Genomic DNA, 15,140 nt, shown 5'->3' with positions numbered 1-15,140 from the left:
GAACCTGGACTCCATCAGAACCCGGAGAACATCCCAGGTTGCTTGTTTGTTCAACCCACCTCCCCAAAAATTTTAAAATTGCTCACAGAGATAGAGTTGCGACAAAAAATAAAGATGAAGAAGAAAAATGGGAAGCCAAAGGGCTTGAATCTTCTAGATTGGGGACGGGGAAAAGTTGGCAACAATTTAAGTCTCTATCTGCACCTGGCCTTGTCTCATTCTGTCCCTTCTTTAGGGGTCCTACAGGATTCTTACTGTCTCATCAAGGTCACCCCAAGCTCCCCACTTTGCTAAACTCAGTGACCAATTCTGTCTTCATCTCATCAAGCCACAAGCAGAGTTTCATAGAGCTCATCAGCCCCTCCTTTCTGAAAAATATTCTCCCTTTGTTTCTCCTCTTCACTGCCTTGTCCTGCTTTTCTGGTGTCTCCTAATCTCCCAGCTTCTTAAAATTGGGATTTCCTAGGCTCAGTGTTTGGAACACTTTCTATCTTCCTTCGATACTGGAGATGTCATCCTATTTCATGGCTCTAAATTGTGTGCCTTCTGCCCATGACTCCCAGTGTTTACCTTTGAGCCATCTCTTTCCCCTACACTCTACACTCCTGCATCCAACTGCCCACCCACTTCTCCACCCAGATAGCTAACATACACCTCACTCAAAACTGCCCAAAACAAAGCCCCAGTATCCTGCCCCCAGGTCTGCCCTACCACCATCATACCCACTCTATGACAATTTCATCCTCCCAGTTACACCAAACATGCTAGTCGTCCTTGACTTCTGAATTTCACTTCCCACATCCAATCCACCAGGAATTCCTATGGGCTCTGCTTCCAAAGTATGCTCAGAATATGACCACTTCTCACCACCTCCACAGCTGCCACTCCAATTCAGGCCTGGACTATCCTGATGGTCTCCTACACAGGCCCTCTGCTGCTGTCCTTGCCCCTCGCAGACTATTTGCAACACAGGCGCTAGTGTCATCCTATTGGATGTAAGTCAGACCCAAGTCCTCGAAAGAGCCCATATTGCCTGCACAAGCCAGCCCTATCACTTCGCAAACCTCCTCTCTTCATGCTCTCCTCTCAACAGCTCCCTCCCTACCAACCACACTGGTCTTCCTGCTTCTCCTTGAACACACCAGTCTTGCCCCGACATTAGGACCTCTGCACCTGCACCTCCTCCTGCTTGAATTGCTCGTCCACCTTCTTTCCTCTAAGAGCTACCTATGTTCAATTGTTACCTTCTGAACGACGCCCTCTTTCACCACCCTGTTCAAAACTGCTCCAATACCCCATCCCCTTTTTCTGTATCATTTTCTCCATAATACGTCCCCTGTTAAAATACTTTTGTTTATGTAAATATGTTTTTATGTAAAATGATTTCAATTTAGGTATTTCCTGTCTTATTTTGTGCATTGCATTCCCTCTTCCCTAGCACAAATGCTCTATGAATACTGCTCCATGAATGCAGGACTTTTTTTTTTTACTACTTATCTTTACCTCTTAGAACTGTGTATGGTGCATACTAAGTGGTACAGTACGTAAGTGTTAGATGGGTGAATGGATGGAAAAGATGAATGGAAAGAGTGAATGGCAGGCTTCAGCTGCCACATTCCTGAAGGTCCCACAAGGGAGAAAATATCACCGGAATCAAGTTAGGTAAAAGTCAACACTAAAGACACCTACCTTCAACATCTACTCTGCCTATCAAACCACACCACTAACTCCTCATATAAAATGAAATATATACAGAATCATTAGGATTAGAGTAACCTTAGCTTTGCCTCAGTCAGCCATAGCCTACCAGAAGCAGGCCAGGGAAACACTTGTAATTATGGAAGCCAAGAATGGCAGCCATGGCTCCAATGCTGGGGACGAGGTTCAGGGTGAGAATGACAAAGTAGAGTTACCAACGTTTATTGAATTTCTACCCTGTGACAGACATGGCACCAGACTCTTCACTAATGTTACATCATAAAGTTCTCACTACCCTGGGAAGCTGGTATTATTACACCCAATTCACAAGCAAGAAAACTAAAGAGCTGAGAGATTAAGTCACTTGCAAAAAGGCATAAATATACACTGAGTCAGAATTTAAACTAGGTTTATATGAATTAAAAGTTCTCGCACCTTCCACATCATAATGGTAAACTAACCTTTGCGTGATTTGGTCCAGTTCTCCCTTCTGAGTGATTCATCATCTTTGGTCTCAGTGGATCAAGCACCTTAGAATCAGAGCAGCAGAGCTAAGAAAGGAACGACTAAAGTTGAGCCTTTGTTTCTTAGTTAATGCTGAAAATTTTCTGAAATAAATCATCAGCCTGAAGCTTAGCAACTTACACTCAAGTTTTGTGCATGCACACACACATACACAACACATGCATGCCAAAATCAACTAACAAGAAAACATAGTATTATGTTAAAACTTACCACACTTTTACCTTTGCCCAAGACAGTCCCACAGATGTGCTACTCAGTAGCTACCTATCCTGGCAGATGCTCTTAATGCTCAAGAAAAGTATATTTCACCAGCACCAGCCTTGCATAAGCTCCAGGGAAATATCTTTTCTTCCACCCACTCACATGTTTCTCCCTGGGCATTGTACTCACTGCCAATTGCCTCCACCTCCACCCAAGTTACAGAAACCTGTCCCGTAGCAGCCTACAATTAATGTTGTCAGACACACAAGTCTGACTGTCAACTCACTGGTCATGCTTCCAAGCTTACCAGAAGACACTTATAAACGGAGACCCCACTGAGTCACCCTGAGCAGGTGTTTCTCCAATAACTAGAATCTATGTTCACTTATTCCCCCTTTTTCCAAGTCTGTCTCCTGATGAATCATTTCTATGAAAATGTTCAACCAACCAGCTAAGTGTCCAATGTGTGTGCATGGTAAAGGTAGAAGGTTCTTACAGGAAACAGGCTCACCCAAGACTTTTCTTCACTCACCTGGGCCCACCTACCAAAGCATCCACCTTTCCTACCTCCATATGGAGAACAGTTAATAAATAAGCTATCCCTCACCTGAACCACATCTGAAGATTAAGAAAATTCAGGAATGAATATTCACAGCCATTTGTCCTGGTTTTGGCAATTTGGACCTATCAATCAACAAGTCTATTTCTTGGTTCCTGTTAAGAAATAATATCTGCTGACTGAGCGTAGATTGCACCTACGAAATGTCAGGTTGTTACTATAGTACAAGATAAGCCAAAAATGTTTAGAAAAATCTTTTCAAAGAACAAAAGTACCGCCTGTCACCAAGAACTGAATCACTACAGTCTCTAAACTTGTATGCAAGTTGTTCTAGAAGGGTAAAAGAGATCCCTGAAAACTGTCTATTAAAGGAGATTAAACACTAAGTCAATGAAGACAAGAGAATGGGCAGCAGTTTCATGAGGTGCTCATCTGACTACATATACTTGGAGGCCTTTGATTCTATTTTCTCATATCTGTTACATTAGAGACCTAAAGACACAAAGACAGAACCAGCTACATAGTTAGTGGGGACCAGAGCAAAATGAGTCTTAGCAGGCTTCAACAACAAAAATTTTTAGAAGACTTGGCCTGATCACTTCTTCCTTCCTCTTTCTGCTTCTGAACTAGCCTTCCCCTTCATGCCACTGAGGGTCTCAGTGGAACTCGCCAGAAGACCACACCACTACCACTTCCACTATCACTACTACCATCACCCACAAGCTCAATCAAAATCTGCTTATCTTCTAAATCAGATAGTTCCTCTAATAAAGTGATTTTAGAAATGTTAATGGTGGTGGATGGACCGGAGGTGGAGGGAAGCCCCAAACAGAGAAGGCCAATTAAACTACAGTCTTTCCTGAAAGGAAACTGCACAAGCACAGCTCTCCTCAGTCACTGCTGCCGTGGCCCTTTCTTCAAGGGTGCGATGTTCAGATAACATTAGCAAACCTGCTCAACCTTTCTCCAGCTGGACTCAGAACACCAGAAGATGCGTTCATTCATCTTTATTCTCATTTCTTTATTCACCATGGAAATGCTCCACCCATGACGAATTACTCCTCAAATTGCACCTTGCAGAAGTAAAGATCTGCATGCTCAAATATTCCTTGAGCAGTTGCTTTAAACTACAGAAGGCTGAACTTTAGTTTGGGGAAAGGATGTTTCTAAGTGTCATGTGTTAACTAAGGATGGAAGAATACAGTGAGGATGTACCAACAGTGAAAGAATGATAACCATTCAACTCTGTGACTCTTCCTGACAATTTGCCTTTTCAGGGCTTACCCCAAGTTCCTCATCAGTAATATTCCATCCCAGGGCTGGAACTGTGGTGCAGTAGGTTAATCCTCCACCTGCAGCACCAGCATCCCATATGGGCACCAGTCCCGGCTGCTCCACTTTAGATCCAGCTCTCTGCTATGGCCTGGGAAGGCAGTAGAAGATGGCCCAAGTGCTTGGGCCTCTGCACCCACATGGAGGACCCCAAGGAAGCTCCTGGCTCCTGGATTCAGATCTGCCCAACTCTGGCCATTGTGGCCACTTGGGGAGTGAACCAGCAGATGGAAGATCTTTCTCTGTCTCTCTCTATCTGTAACTCTACCTTTCAAATAAATAAATAAAATCTTAAAAAAAATATATTCCACCCCCAAATCTAACAATAAGCCTCATGATTCAGCACCATTAGTGATTGATAATGCACTATAAGGAAAATTCAAAGATTTATTAGACTGACAGTGAGAGTCCATGCTCTTCTCCACAAAAGGTAGGCCCATGTCCTCTGGAGATAGGAGTCGTTGCTTTTTCAATAACAGCCCCCAATCTTTTGTTTTCACAAGGACTAATTTCATGCCAGTGAAAAAAATCAAAATATTCCTTCAGTTGATCTCTTTCCATCCCTAACTTTTCAAAAACTACTTCTTTCAAGTCATTATGGGGAAAATGGCTTCTCTTCATTTAAGGAAAATTGAAGACATCCGTCAAGAGTAGTGTTTAAGTTCTATTTACAATCTCATACAAGATCCATGGAAACAAGGAGGGAAAATATCCCACCACAGCTTCTCCTGAATCCTGTGCGATTTCCATGTAATGAGGATCTGGAGAGAATTATTCACAGACGGGCAAGCACGGGTTTGGAGAAGAATGGAATAGGAACACAGGAAAGAGATAAAAAGCAGCGAAACAGAAATGCAAACAGAGACTGAGGTAAGATAAAATGCTCTTGACTTTGCCTTCAATAGATTCACATTGCCAAGCATATTATTTTCTTTTAGAAGAATTCAGTTGCAGTCGAGAACCAATGAGAAAGCAGCCTCTTAACAGGGCATAAAAGCTGTTTCATCTACTCACTCCACCCTCTCTTACTCATTATCACCACAGAATATAAGTAAATCTAAAGCCCAAAGTAAACCAGGACATTTGTCACAATTAACATATAGTATATCAACTTTGCACTGCATCTCTTTCCAGAAAGCATGATCTTGCCCTAGACTGGGTCTTTGTAGTAGGCTGATGGCCCTACGTATGTCCTGGAGTACAGAAGGTAGTCTCTCACCTGTGCTCTGATGATTTTAAGAAAATTAAAGTGATAAACACACTCCATGTACTGCCCAGTGTTGTTATCATTAATCAATAGCATAAGAGGGCCGCTGCCGCGGCTCAATAGGCTAATCCTCCGCCTGTGGCGCCGGCACCCCAGGTTCTAGTGCTGGATGGGGCGCTGGATTCTGTCCAGGTCACTCCTCTTCCTGTCCAGCTCTCTGCTGTGGCCCGAGAATGCAGTGGAGGATGGCCCATGTGCTTGGGCCCTGCATCCTCATGGGAGACCAGGAGAAGCACCTGGCTCCTGGTTTCGGATCAGCACGGTGCACTGGCCACAGCGGCCATTGGGGGGTGAACCAACAGAAAAAGGAAGACCTTTCTCTCTGTCTCTCTCTCTCACTGTCCACTCTGCCTGTCAAAAAAAAAAATAGCATAAGAGAACTTTTCTGGCCACAAAAACCATCATAGTGATCACAAGAGTGCTAACCAGCATCTCTCCTACACCCCTACAGCCCAGGTGCAGTCACTCAATACATACAACAGTCACCACTGGGCATGGCGGTAAAGTGTCTCATGACCACTAATGGAAAGCCTCTTTTCTGGGTAAGAAAGTGATTTCTAAGATCCCTTCCTTTAAGATATACACTAACTTTCAGTTTTCCAGAAGACTGATCCATTCATTAGTCCCAACATCATCTCCCAAAGAAAGTAAAATTTCTGTCAAATACTGAATAGTAATACCTGGTCATCATCTTCAGATAGGAGCTTTCCTACAAGTTCATCTGGTCTATAATGTTTCAGGAAACTGACTCTTTTCCAACAGCCAAGAGACACATACGTTGTTTGAAGAGAAGCCACATAACGTGTAGAGGCAGAATGGAGAAGCACATTCAGGAGCCCCACACCAGCCAATTTGAAGAAAACATGGTTTTTCTGGCAGCAAAGTGTCTGTCTAACTAGAGACAGCCAGAAGATTCCAGGGGGAGTATTGGGTGGACCAGAGAAACAGGCCTCGCCACCAAATTAAAAACTGTCCAAATCTTAGAAAGAAGAGACAATTCAGGCTCAAGGTGTGAAGCTCAGCCAGGGGCCTCCTAAGTCAAGCACGATGCTGATAGACCCAGTTCTGACACCACCTCTGACAATGAACAAGCTCCAGCTCTTCAGCCTTATGCCACAATCCGAAGAAGACTTTGCTCCCTGTAGATTCCTGTTGGGTTTCAAAGGCTTCTGATTCTGGACCATGGCTTAGCCAGGCCCCTTAGGCCTGTCACAGATCCTGGTCCCCCTAGTTTGGTCCTTACTGCTTTGTAAGGTCTTTGATCCTGAGTCATCCATTGGCCTCAGGAAAATCATTCTCACTTCACCCACCTTCCACCATCACTCCTTACTCCTAGCTCCAACCCCTCAGGATACATTGATATACTTGCCCAAAATCTTAGCTGAGTTCATTTTGCCATAATCCAATGGGGAGGGTGGAGGTATCAAACACAGGGAAAATATTTTCAAAAACAGTAACAAACGTCAAAGAGGAACTGCTATCTCTGAAGCCAAGGTAAATATCAACACAGACTGTGGCTTGGCAGTCCCTGGCTTGTTATGTATAAAATGCTGCACTCAACTGTTTGATTCTTTAGTGGTACAAAAAATATGCACGTTAGTCTACTTCCAAGGCAGTCAGGAAGAGTGCATTTGCGTGTTAAACACAATGACTTTACTATATGAGGGTTCCAGACGTTGTGGATTTTACCTTAATTGGGCACTGGATATTTTTCTATTCCTATAAATATTCTTGAGTTCTGTCCTGAGGTTAAGTGACTTGGAGGCAGCTTGATCCTTTCGGAAATTGATTTTTTATTATTTCTTAGGCACATTTGGAGCAGTACTCATTTCCAGCCCTCTAAGCACCAGACCCTGTTATCTTATCCCCTATATAAGTCCATGTTATGTTGCTATAACTGAAGACCTGAGACTAGGTAATTTGTAAAGAAAACAAATGCATTTCTCGCAGTTCTAGAGGCTGGGATTCCAAGTGCGTGGTACTTGTATTTGCTCGGCATCTGGTGAGGGCCTTCTTACTGCATCATGCTACAGCAGAGGGCACTGCATGGTGAGACAGAGCAAGCATGGGTCAGCTCAGGTCTCTCCTCCTGTTTGTATACAGCTACAAATAACATCCTGCAGCCCCACTCTCATGAGCTCATCTAATGCTAATGACCTCTCAAAAGCTCCAGCTCCAAATACCATTAACATACAAATTTGAGGATGCATCTGGAGACACATTTAACCCATAGCATCTCCCAAACCCAGCTCCCAGCTTCACATAGCTCCCTCATAGGCAAGCACTAATCAGTATGATGCCAAATCTTTGGAGTGCCCCTCTGCAGGTATCCAGAGCCCTCCCTTCCTATGCAACCCTCTTGTTTCTGGTACTCTGTCCTATGAATTCTACCCACTTTGGTTCCCCAGGCTCTTCTCACCTGTCCTCAACACAAAGACTCCAAATTCTACCTAAGTTCTGTTCCCCACATCACAACCTAGAAACTCTCTCCAGGCAGTAACTGGAGCATCAAAGTACACGCAACTTTTTATTTCCCATTATTAGACATTGCTGCCCTGCATTGCCTCACATTTAGTGCTTTGAAAACCATTGTTCCACATATTTTATTTGATTATCTTGGTTGTTTCAGGCAAAAAAGTAAATATGGCCCTGTTATTCCACCCTGGACAGAAACAGGATTTCTTTAAAACTCAGTCCAATTGGCACATAATATAAATATCACCACACAGAAAAGATAACTTAACCTTTTCAAGGTAAGGTGCTTGAATCATTACCTCCAAATCTCCCAGGATACTTTGCTATCATGTTCCCAGATCTATTGAATTTATATTTCTTACCACTAAAATTCAAGAACTTTTGCCATTTTCATGACAATTAATTAACAAAAAATGAAATCCTCTTCTGAAATTCTGGAAATCACTGGTGTAGACAATGGATGAAAAAGTCAAGGAGAACATTGGGTGATCAGTTTCCTAGAATTATGACTCTCTGAGGCTCAATGAGCCCTTTTATATGTAGCTATTCCATCTCATCCATAGCTACAGCACAATGCAACGATGGGTTGGAAGAGATTCCTGGCAGCCTCCACACAAGAGGCTCCCTGAGTAGCAAACACCAAGGCCAAGGCCAGACCAACCAAGAAATTGTTTCACTAAGATGTGTGTTTCACTAAGGTGTGTGTTTCACCTTCCGTTCATTTAACAATTAATTCAGCAATGGTAGTTATGCTCCCCACCAATGCTTTCCAATCAACAGTAACAACAATCACACTACCAGTCTTTTATTCTTCATTCTCAAGAGCATTTAGAGGGGCTAGCGCTGTGGTGTAATAGTCTAAGCCTCCCTCTGTGGCATCGGCATCCCTTATGGGCACCAATTCATGTCCCGTCTGCTCCTCTTCCAATCCAGCTCTCTGCTTATGGCCTGAGAAAGCAGTGGAAGATGACCCAAGTGCTTGGGCCCCTGCACTCACGAAGGAGACCCAGAAGAAGCTCCTGGTTCCTGACTTCGGATTGACCCAGCTCTGGCCACTGCAGCAATTTGGGGAATGAACCAGAGAATGGAAGATCTTTCTCTCTGTTTTTCCCTCTGTCTGTAACTCCACCTCTCAAATAAATCAATAAAATCTTTAAAAAAAAAAAAAAAGGCATTTAGAATCAGCCATTTTGGTTCACAACAGACCCATTTTTGGGGGAAGGAAACAAACAGCCTAAAAGGTAGGTAAGAGGCATGAACAGAAAACAGGTATCTTTAGGTTGAGCTCAACAGAGGGGCAAAAGGATATATTATATAAGCAGATTTGCTCCCAAATCTTTTCTAGGACTTGGTTTTGACCACTTTGCTTATCCTGAAACTAATACGAAGCTTCTCACTTCTAGAGAAAAAGTATGAAAGTGGTTGTCCATGCTTGAATAGTAGATGAAAGGAAAGGACAGAACGAAGTATAGCTCACATCCCAGATCATTGTGTGTTCTCTATTTGAACTTACTTTTGCCCAAGGCCCTGCATTCCAATTGCATCAGAGAAAATCAATGGACAAAGGAGAGACTGGAGTGGGTAGACACAGGCAGGGCCAGCTGACCTGGGACCTTGCAGGACAGGGTAAATAGCTGGACTTCGTTTTCAATGCAATGGGAAACTACTGGAAGGTCTAGCAGACAATGAGGTGACTTTTATTCTTATGTTTAAAGAATAATTCTGCCTGCTTTGTGGTACCTGGTTTACAGGGGCAGGAGTGAAAGTAAGGAGATCATTTGGGCAGCACTATTTAAACCATGGGCTGTGGACCAGAGCTGGCCTTCAAATTGTTTGTTACCCTCTACAGCACATACAGAAATTGAGAGGAAATGTTTGGAAAGTTTTTAACATTTTGAAGTCATTTGACATTGAGGCTACTTCCAAGTTGGATTTTTCTCTTTTTTAAACAAAAATATCAGGTTGCAACAGACTGGGGAAAAAAGAATAAGCACTTGGTTCTGTACAACACAATTTGAGACCAAATAGCAGTAATTCAGGCAAGAGTGGCAGATGCCTGAATGAGGGTGGCTCAGGCACAGAGAACTGGGGTTTGACACTCTCAGGGTCATTATGACCAGTAAGAGGAATCGAGAAGGCCAAGATGAGGACGTGGGCACCCCCAGTATGAACTCCACCTCTGTTGGATCATACTACACCAGAGTATGTATCAACTGTCTGAAAAGCAATAACGACATTGCTTCAGTCCTAAGTATGTTATTGGATGTGATATACATGTTAAGAGTCCAGACACTGATGTGAGACCATCCTGTGTTGAAATCCTGATTTCACCTCTGGGTGGTCTTAGATGAGTTAAGGTAAGAACTCTGGGGGCCGGTGCTATGGTGTAGTAGGTTAAGCCTCCACTGCAGTGCCAGCATCCCATATGGTCACTGGTTCAAGTCCTGGCTGCTCCTCTTCCAATCTAGATCTTCGCTAATGGACTGGGAAAGCAGTGGAAGATGGCCCAAGTACTTGGGCCCCTGTACCCACATAGACCAGAAAGAAGCTCCTGGCTCCTGGCTTCAGATCAGCCCATATCCAAACGTTGCGGCCATATTGGCAGTGAACCAGCAGATAGAAGACCTCTCTGCCTCTCTCTCCCTCTCTCTGTCTATAACTCTGCCTCTTAAATAAATCAATAAATCAGGGCTGGCGCTTTGGCACAGAAGGTTAATCCTCCGCTTGTGGCACTGGCATCCCACATGGGTGCTGGTTAGTCCTGGCTGCTCCTCTTCAAATCTGGCTCTCTGCTATGGCCTGGGAAAGCAGTAGAAGATGGCCCAAGTCCTTGGGCCCCTGCACCCACTTGGGAGACCTGAAAGAATCTCCTGGCTCCTGGCTTCGGATCTGCGCAGCTCCGGCCGTGGCGGCATTTGGGGAGTGAACCAACGGAAGGAAGACCTTTCTCTCTGTCTCTCCCTCGCCCTGTCTATAACTCTACCTCTCAAATAAATAAAAATCTTTTTTAAAAATCTTAAAAAAAAAAAAAAAAACAACTCTGAGCAGTGGCTGACATCTAATCAACAGCCTACGCCACTCTGTGAAGAAAGCATCGCTGCAAAGTCACGGCCCCCGATTGCCGACCCCTGTGGAGTATGGGACAGTTGACAAAGCCCCATCACAGCCATTGCCTCCTGAATCCTCCCACAATGACACCCAGAAGTAGGGAGACACAGGCCCGATTTCCCAACAAGCAAAGTAAGGCTTGATAGGAAATCCTCCAATTTTCCCAGGGTGACTGGGCTGTTGATTCATCCATCTGCTCCCCCCGGTGGACACAACCCATCCGAGAAGCCCCAGAAGCAAGAAGAAACAAGTCACTCTGCCCCTGAGCAGCCCGTGCACACACAGGGAGCTCTGAGCAGCAGGAGGAAAAGAAACGCCAAGGAGCAGAGGTGACTGCTTAGTGACTGCTCACACGGAAGATGCCCCAACGGTCTCTGACTTCAATTTGCCCCATTCTTCAACACAACCTTTTTTCACCTCCTCAGCACTCTGTCTACTCAGTGCTCAATTGCAACATGATTTTAGTGTGAGTATTCCTATAACTGTTTTCTTCTTTGCAAACATTTTAATATCATTAAATATCCTTTATTTTTTAAAATGCATGTGCCTCAAAGCTGTCCTAAAAGTACTTCTTACTACCACCTATCTATCTTCTTTGGCTTTTTCCTATCTCTTTTTAACAATTCCCAAAAATCATGAGCTGAGTTATTCTTGGCTTTTAGGAAGAAGAAAGAATCAAATAACTGGAGAAAGAAAAACCTGAGCTGAAGAAAGACTTGGGTCTTCCAACTGAAAAGACATAGAAAGGGAAATTAAGATGCTCAGAAAACAAAAGATCCATCCCCAGGTCTAGCATTCTGGAGTAGCAGGTTCAGCTTCTGCTGTGACTCCCAGCTGCTCTGCTTCCCACCCAGTTCCTTGCTCATGTGCTTAGGAAGGCAGCAGAGGATGCCCAAGTGCTTGAGATCTTGCCACCCATGTGGGAGATCTTGATGGAGTTCCAGGCTCCCGGCTTCCGACTGGCCATGCCCTGGCTCTTGTGGCCATTTGAGGAATGAACCAGATGGAAGATATCTCTCTCTCTCTCTCTCTCTCTCTCTCTCTGTCACTCAGCCTTTCAAATAAATAAATAAATCTTTAAAAAAAGATACATAACTAAAGACATTACAGTGAAATTGGAATGTTCTTCTTTTTTATATAAAGTGTGAAGGTAGTAAAAATGTATTTGTAGGGGCCAGTGCTGTGGCTCAGCAGATTAAGCCCCAGCCTGCAGCACTGGCATCCTATATGGGCACTGGTTGGAGTCCCAGCTGCTCCACTTCCAATCCAGCTCCTTCCTAATGCGCTGGGAAAGCAGTGGAGGACGGCCCAAGTCCTTGGGCCCCTGCATCCACGTGGGAGACACAGAAGAAGCTCCTGGCTCCTGGGTTTGAGTCAACTCAGTTCCAGCCATTGCAGCCATCTGGGGAGTGAACCAGCAGATGGAAGACCTCTCTCTCTCCCTCTCTCTCTCTCCTTCTCTCTGTTACTCTGTCTTTTTAAAAAAAAAAAAATTAAATAAAATTTATTTTTATATGAGGGATTGTATTTGTATGCAAGGGATACCTTTTGAATTTTATGAAAGCAGTAAATAATGCCAACATTTCAATATTTTAACCTACTCTTTCAGATTCAGAGAAATCTCCCAGGAACTATTATGTCTAGTTTAGAAGAAATATTTATTTGAAGTTACATTTCATTTTTCACTTCACTTCTTTTTTTACCATCTGATACTATTTTTATTTTTTCCCAGAAACTTCTTATTTAAGGAACACAAACCTCATGCTTTTCATAAATACAATTTCAGGAATATATTGATTCTTGCCACTGTACCCACCCTTCCACCCACTCTCTCACCCCTCTTCCTCCTCCCTCACCTATTCTCATTCTTATTATTTTAACTAAGATCTATTTTCAATTAACTTTATACACATACAATTAACTCTATACTAAGTAAAGAATTCAACAAATTGCATTTAAAAAAAAAAAAACTGTTCTTCAAAAGTCCAGACAAGGGCTGTTCAAGGCCATTGCATTTTTTTTTTATTTTTTTTTAGATTTATTTATTTATTTGAAAGTCAGAATTACATAGAGAGAGAAGGAGAGGCAGAGAGAGACAGAGAGAGAGGTCTTCCATCCGCTGGTTCACTCCCCAATAGGCTGCAACAGCTGGAACTGCATCCATCCGAAGCCAGGAGCCAGGAGCCTCCTCCGGGTCTCCCACATGGGTGCAGGGGCCCAAGGATTTGGGCGATCTTCCACTGCTTTCCCAGGCCACAGCAGAGAGCTGGATTGAAAGTGGAGTAGCCAGGACTCGAACCGGTGTCCATATGGGATGCTGGCATTGCAGGCGGCAGCTTAACCCGCTACACCACAGTGCCAGCCCCAGTCATTCCATCTTGAAGTATTGATTTCACTTCTACAGATTACCTTTTAGGTACTCTACTAGTTACCACAGACCTGGGAGAACATATGTTATTTGTCCTTTTGGAACTGGCTTATTTCACTATTCACTCCTTTTTCTTGTATTTCACTTATTTTTCTTCTATAAAATTTAATACACATTACACATAATACATTGTACTAGAAATGTAATTGATAGTGCACTCTGGGCAAGAGATAGACACAGTGTCTGTACAAGGCATGCATTTATTGACCCTGCCTTCTTGGTCCCAGTGAGAAAACAGAATCACTCTACTTTGAGATCATTAAGCAGAAACTCAGATGCCTCCTCAGCACCTAGGTTACTAGGAGGAAAATAATCAGAGCATTGAGGGAACTTTGACTCTGAAAACAGCAAGGTTAATGGGAGCCTTCTCATAAATTGATGAGAGGGAATCCACACTTTAGGTAGATAAAGAAGGGAGTTTTCATGGGAATTCGGCTCCCAGGGAAGGGATTACCACTCAATTTATATGTTTTTTAATTAGAGCCTTAGGTAGAGCTTTCCTCCCACTGTGACAGCTTGGGGCCAGTTCTGGGGAATGAAGGGCACCAGCATATCTGTGAGAGCTGTGACCTTCCACTGGGAAACCCACCCCACCAGACAAGTGGCTCTCAACCCACGCCAAGCATCTGACCAGAGAGCTTTTCACAGATGACTTGGCCTCGCACCACACCTTCTGGAAGGGAATCTCCAGGGCTGGGACATGCATAGGTATGTTTTAAGTAGCTCCACAGGTAACTTTATTGCACACCTGAGGTCAGGTACCACAGCACTAGTAGGCAGAATTCTGCAGTGTGCTGTCTTTTTAAGAGCAGCAGGGATATTTAATGAAAAGACGACTAAAATCAGAGAACTTTTCATATTCCTTATGTATTAGACAAGCAGCACAATTTACCTTTCTGCACATTAAATTTTTGGGGTATTTTATATTATTTTTCAAAAAATCAATTTTTTCATCCACTGAAGATAATTCAGTAAAAATAATATATAATTGTTTAGAACCTACAGCATGGTGGGCACTGGGGAGACAGACATGTCACTCACTTCCTTGCATTGGAAATGCCACCTGGTTCTTGTTGACCATTTTCTAAAACATTTCCCTCAAGAGAGAAATAAACTAGGCCACAGGGGATAGCAACATCTGTTTAGCACAGAGGAAAAAAGAAGGCATTTGCCTCTGGATCTGTCTCCATGTCAGAATAGTCAATGGCATCAGAGGGGGACAGATTGGTCACAAGTGGTAGGTGGAGGAAAGGACTCATTTGCTTCCAAAATTATACTAGGACATCTGAGTATTAGAACCCTTGGTGGGGCCGGCGCCGCGGCTCAATAAGGCTAATCCTCCGCCTAGCGGCGCCGGCACACCAGGTTCTAGTCCCAGTCAGGGTGCTGGATTCTGTCCCGGTTGCCCCTCTTCCAGGCCAGCTCTCTGCTATGGCCAGGGAGTGCAGTGGAGGATGGCCCAAGTGCTTGGGCCCTGCACCCCATGGGAGACCAGGAGAAGCACCTGGCTCCTGCCTTTGGATCAGCGCAGTGCGCCGGCCACAGTG

General features: G+C 43.9%; 1 protein-coding gene across 11 annotated transcripts in view; it reads right to left on the bottom strand.

Moving 5' to 3' along the window:
- Positions 1 to 15,140, bottom strand: part of TMEM45A (transmembrane protein 45A) — a 107,661-nt gene that overhangs the window by 75,452 nt on the left and 17,069 nt on the right. For 4 of the 11 annotated variants that reach the window (XM_070071989.1, XM_070071988.1, XM_051819148.2 and 1 more), the window contains exon 2: positions 2,160 to 2,249. The exons of 4 other annotated variants lie outside the window; for them this stretch is intronic. In XM_070071989.1, the coding sequence (XP_069928090.1) occupies positions 2,160 to 2,204 (45 nt within the window). In that variant the 5' untranslated portion in view covers positions 2,205 to 2,249. Of the gene's footprint in view, positions 1 to 2,159; positions 2,250 to 2,433; positions 2,586 to 15,140 lie in introns of those variants that run through there. 3 more of the 11 variants (XM_051819155.2, XM_051819147.2, XM_051819149.2) reach the window with 2 other exon arrangements.

The sequence above is a fragment of the Oryctolagus cuniculus genome, chromosome 4 (assembly GCF_964237555.1).
Source record: "Oryctolagus cuniculus chromosome 4, mOryCun1.1, whole genome shotgun sequence".
NCBI lineage: Eukaryota > Metazoa > Chordata > Mammalia > Lagomorpha > Leporidae > Oryctolagus > Oryctolagus cuniculus.
The sequence above is the reverse complement of the archived record's forward strand: the minus strand, read 5'-3'. Positions and strand labels throughout refer to the sequence as shown.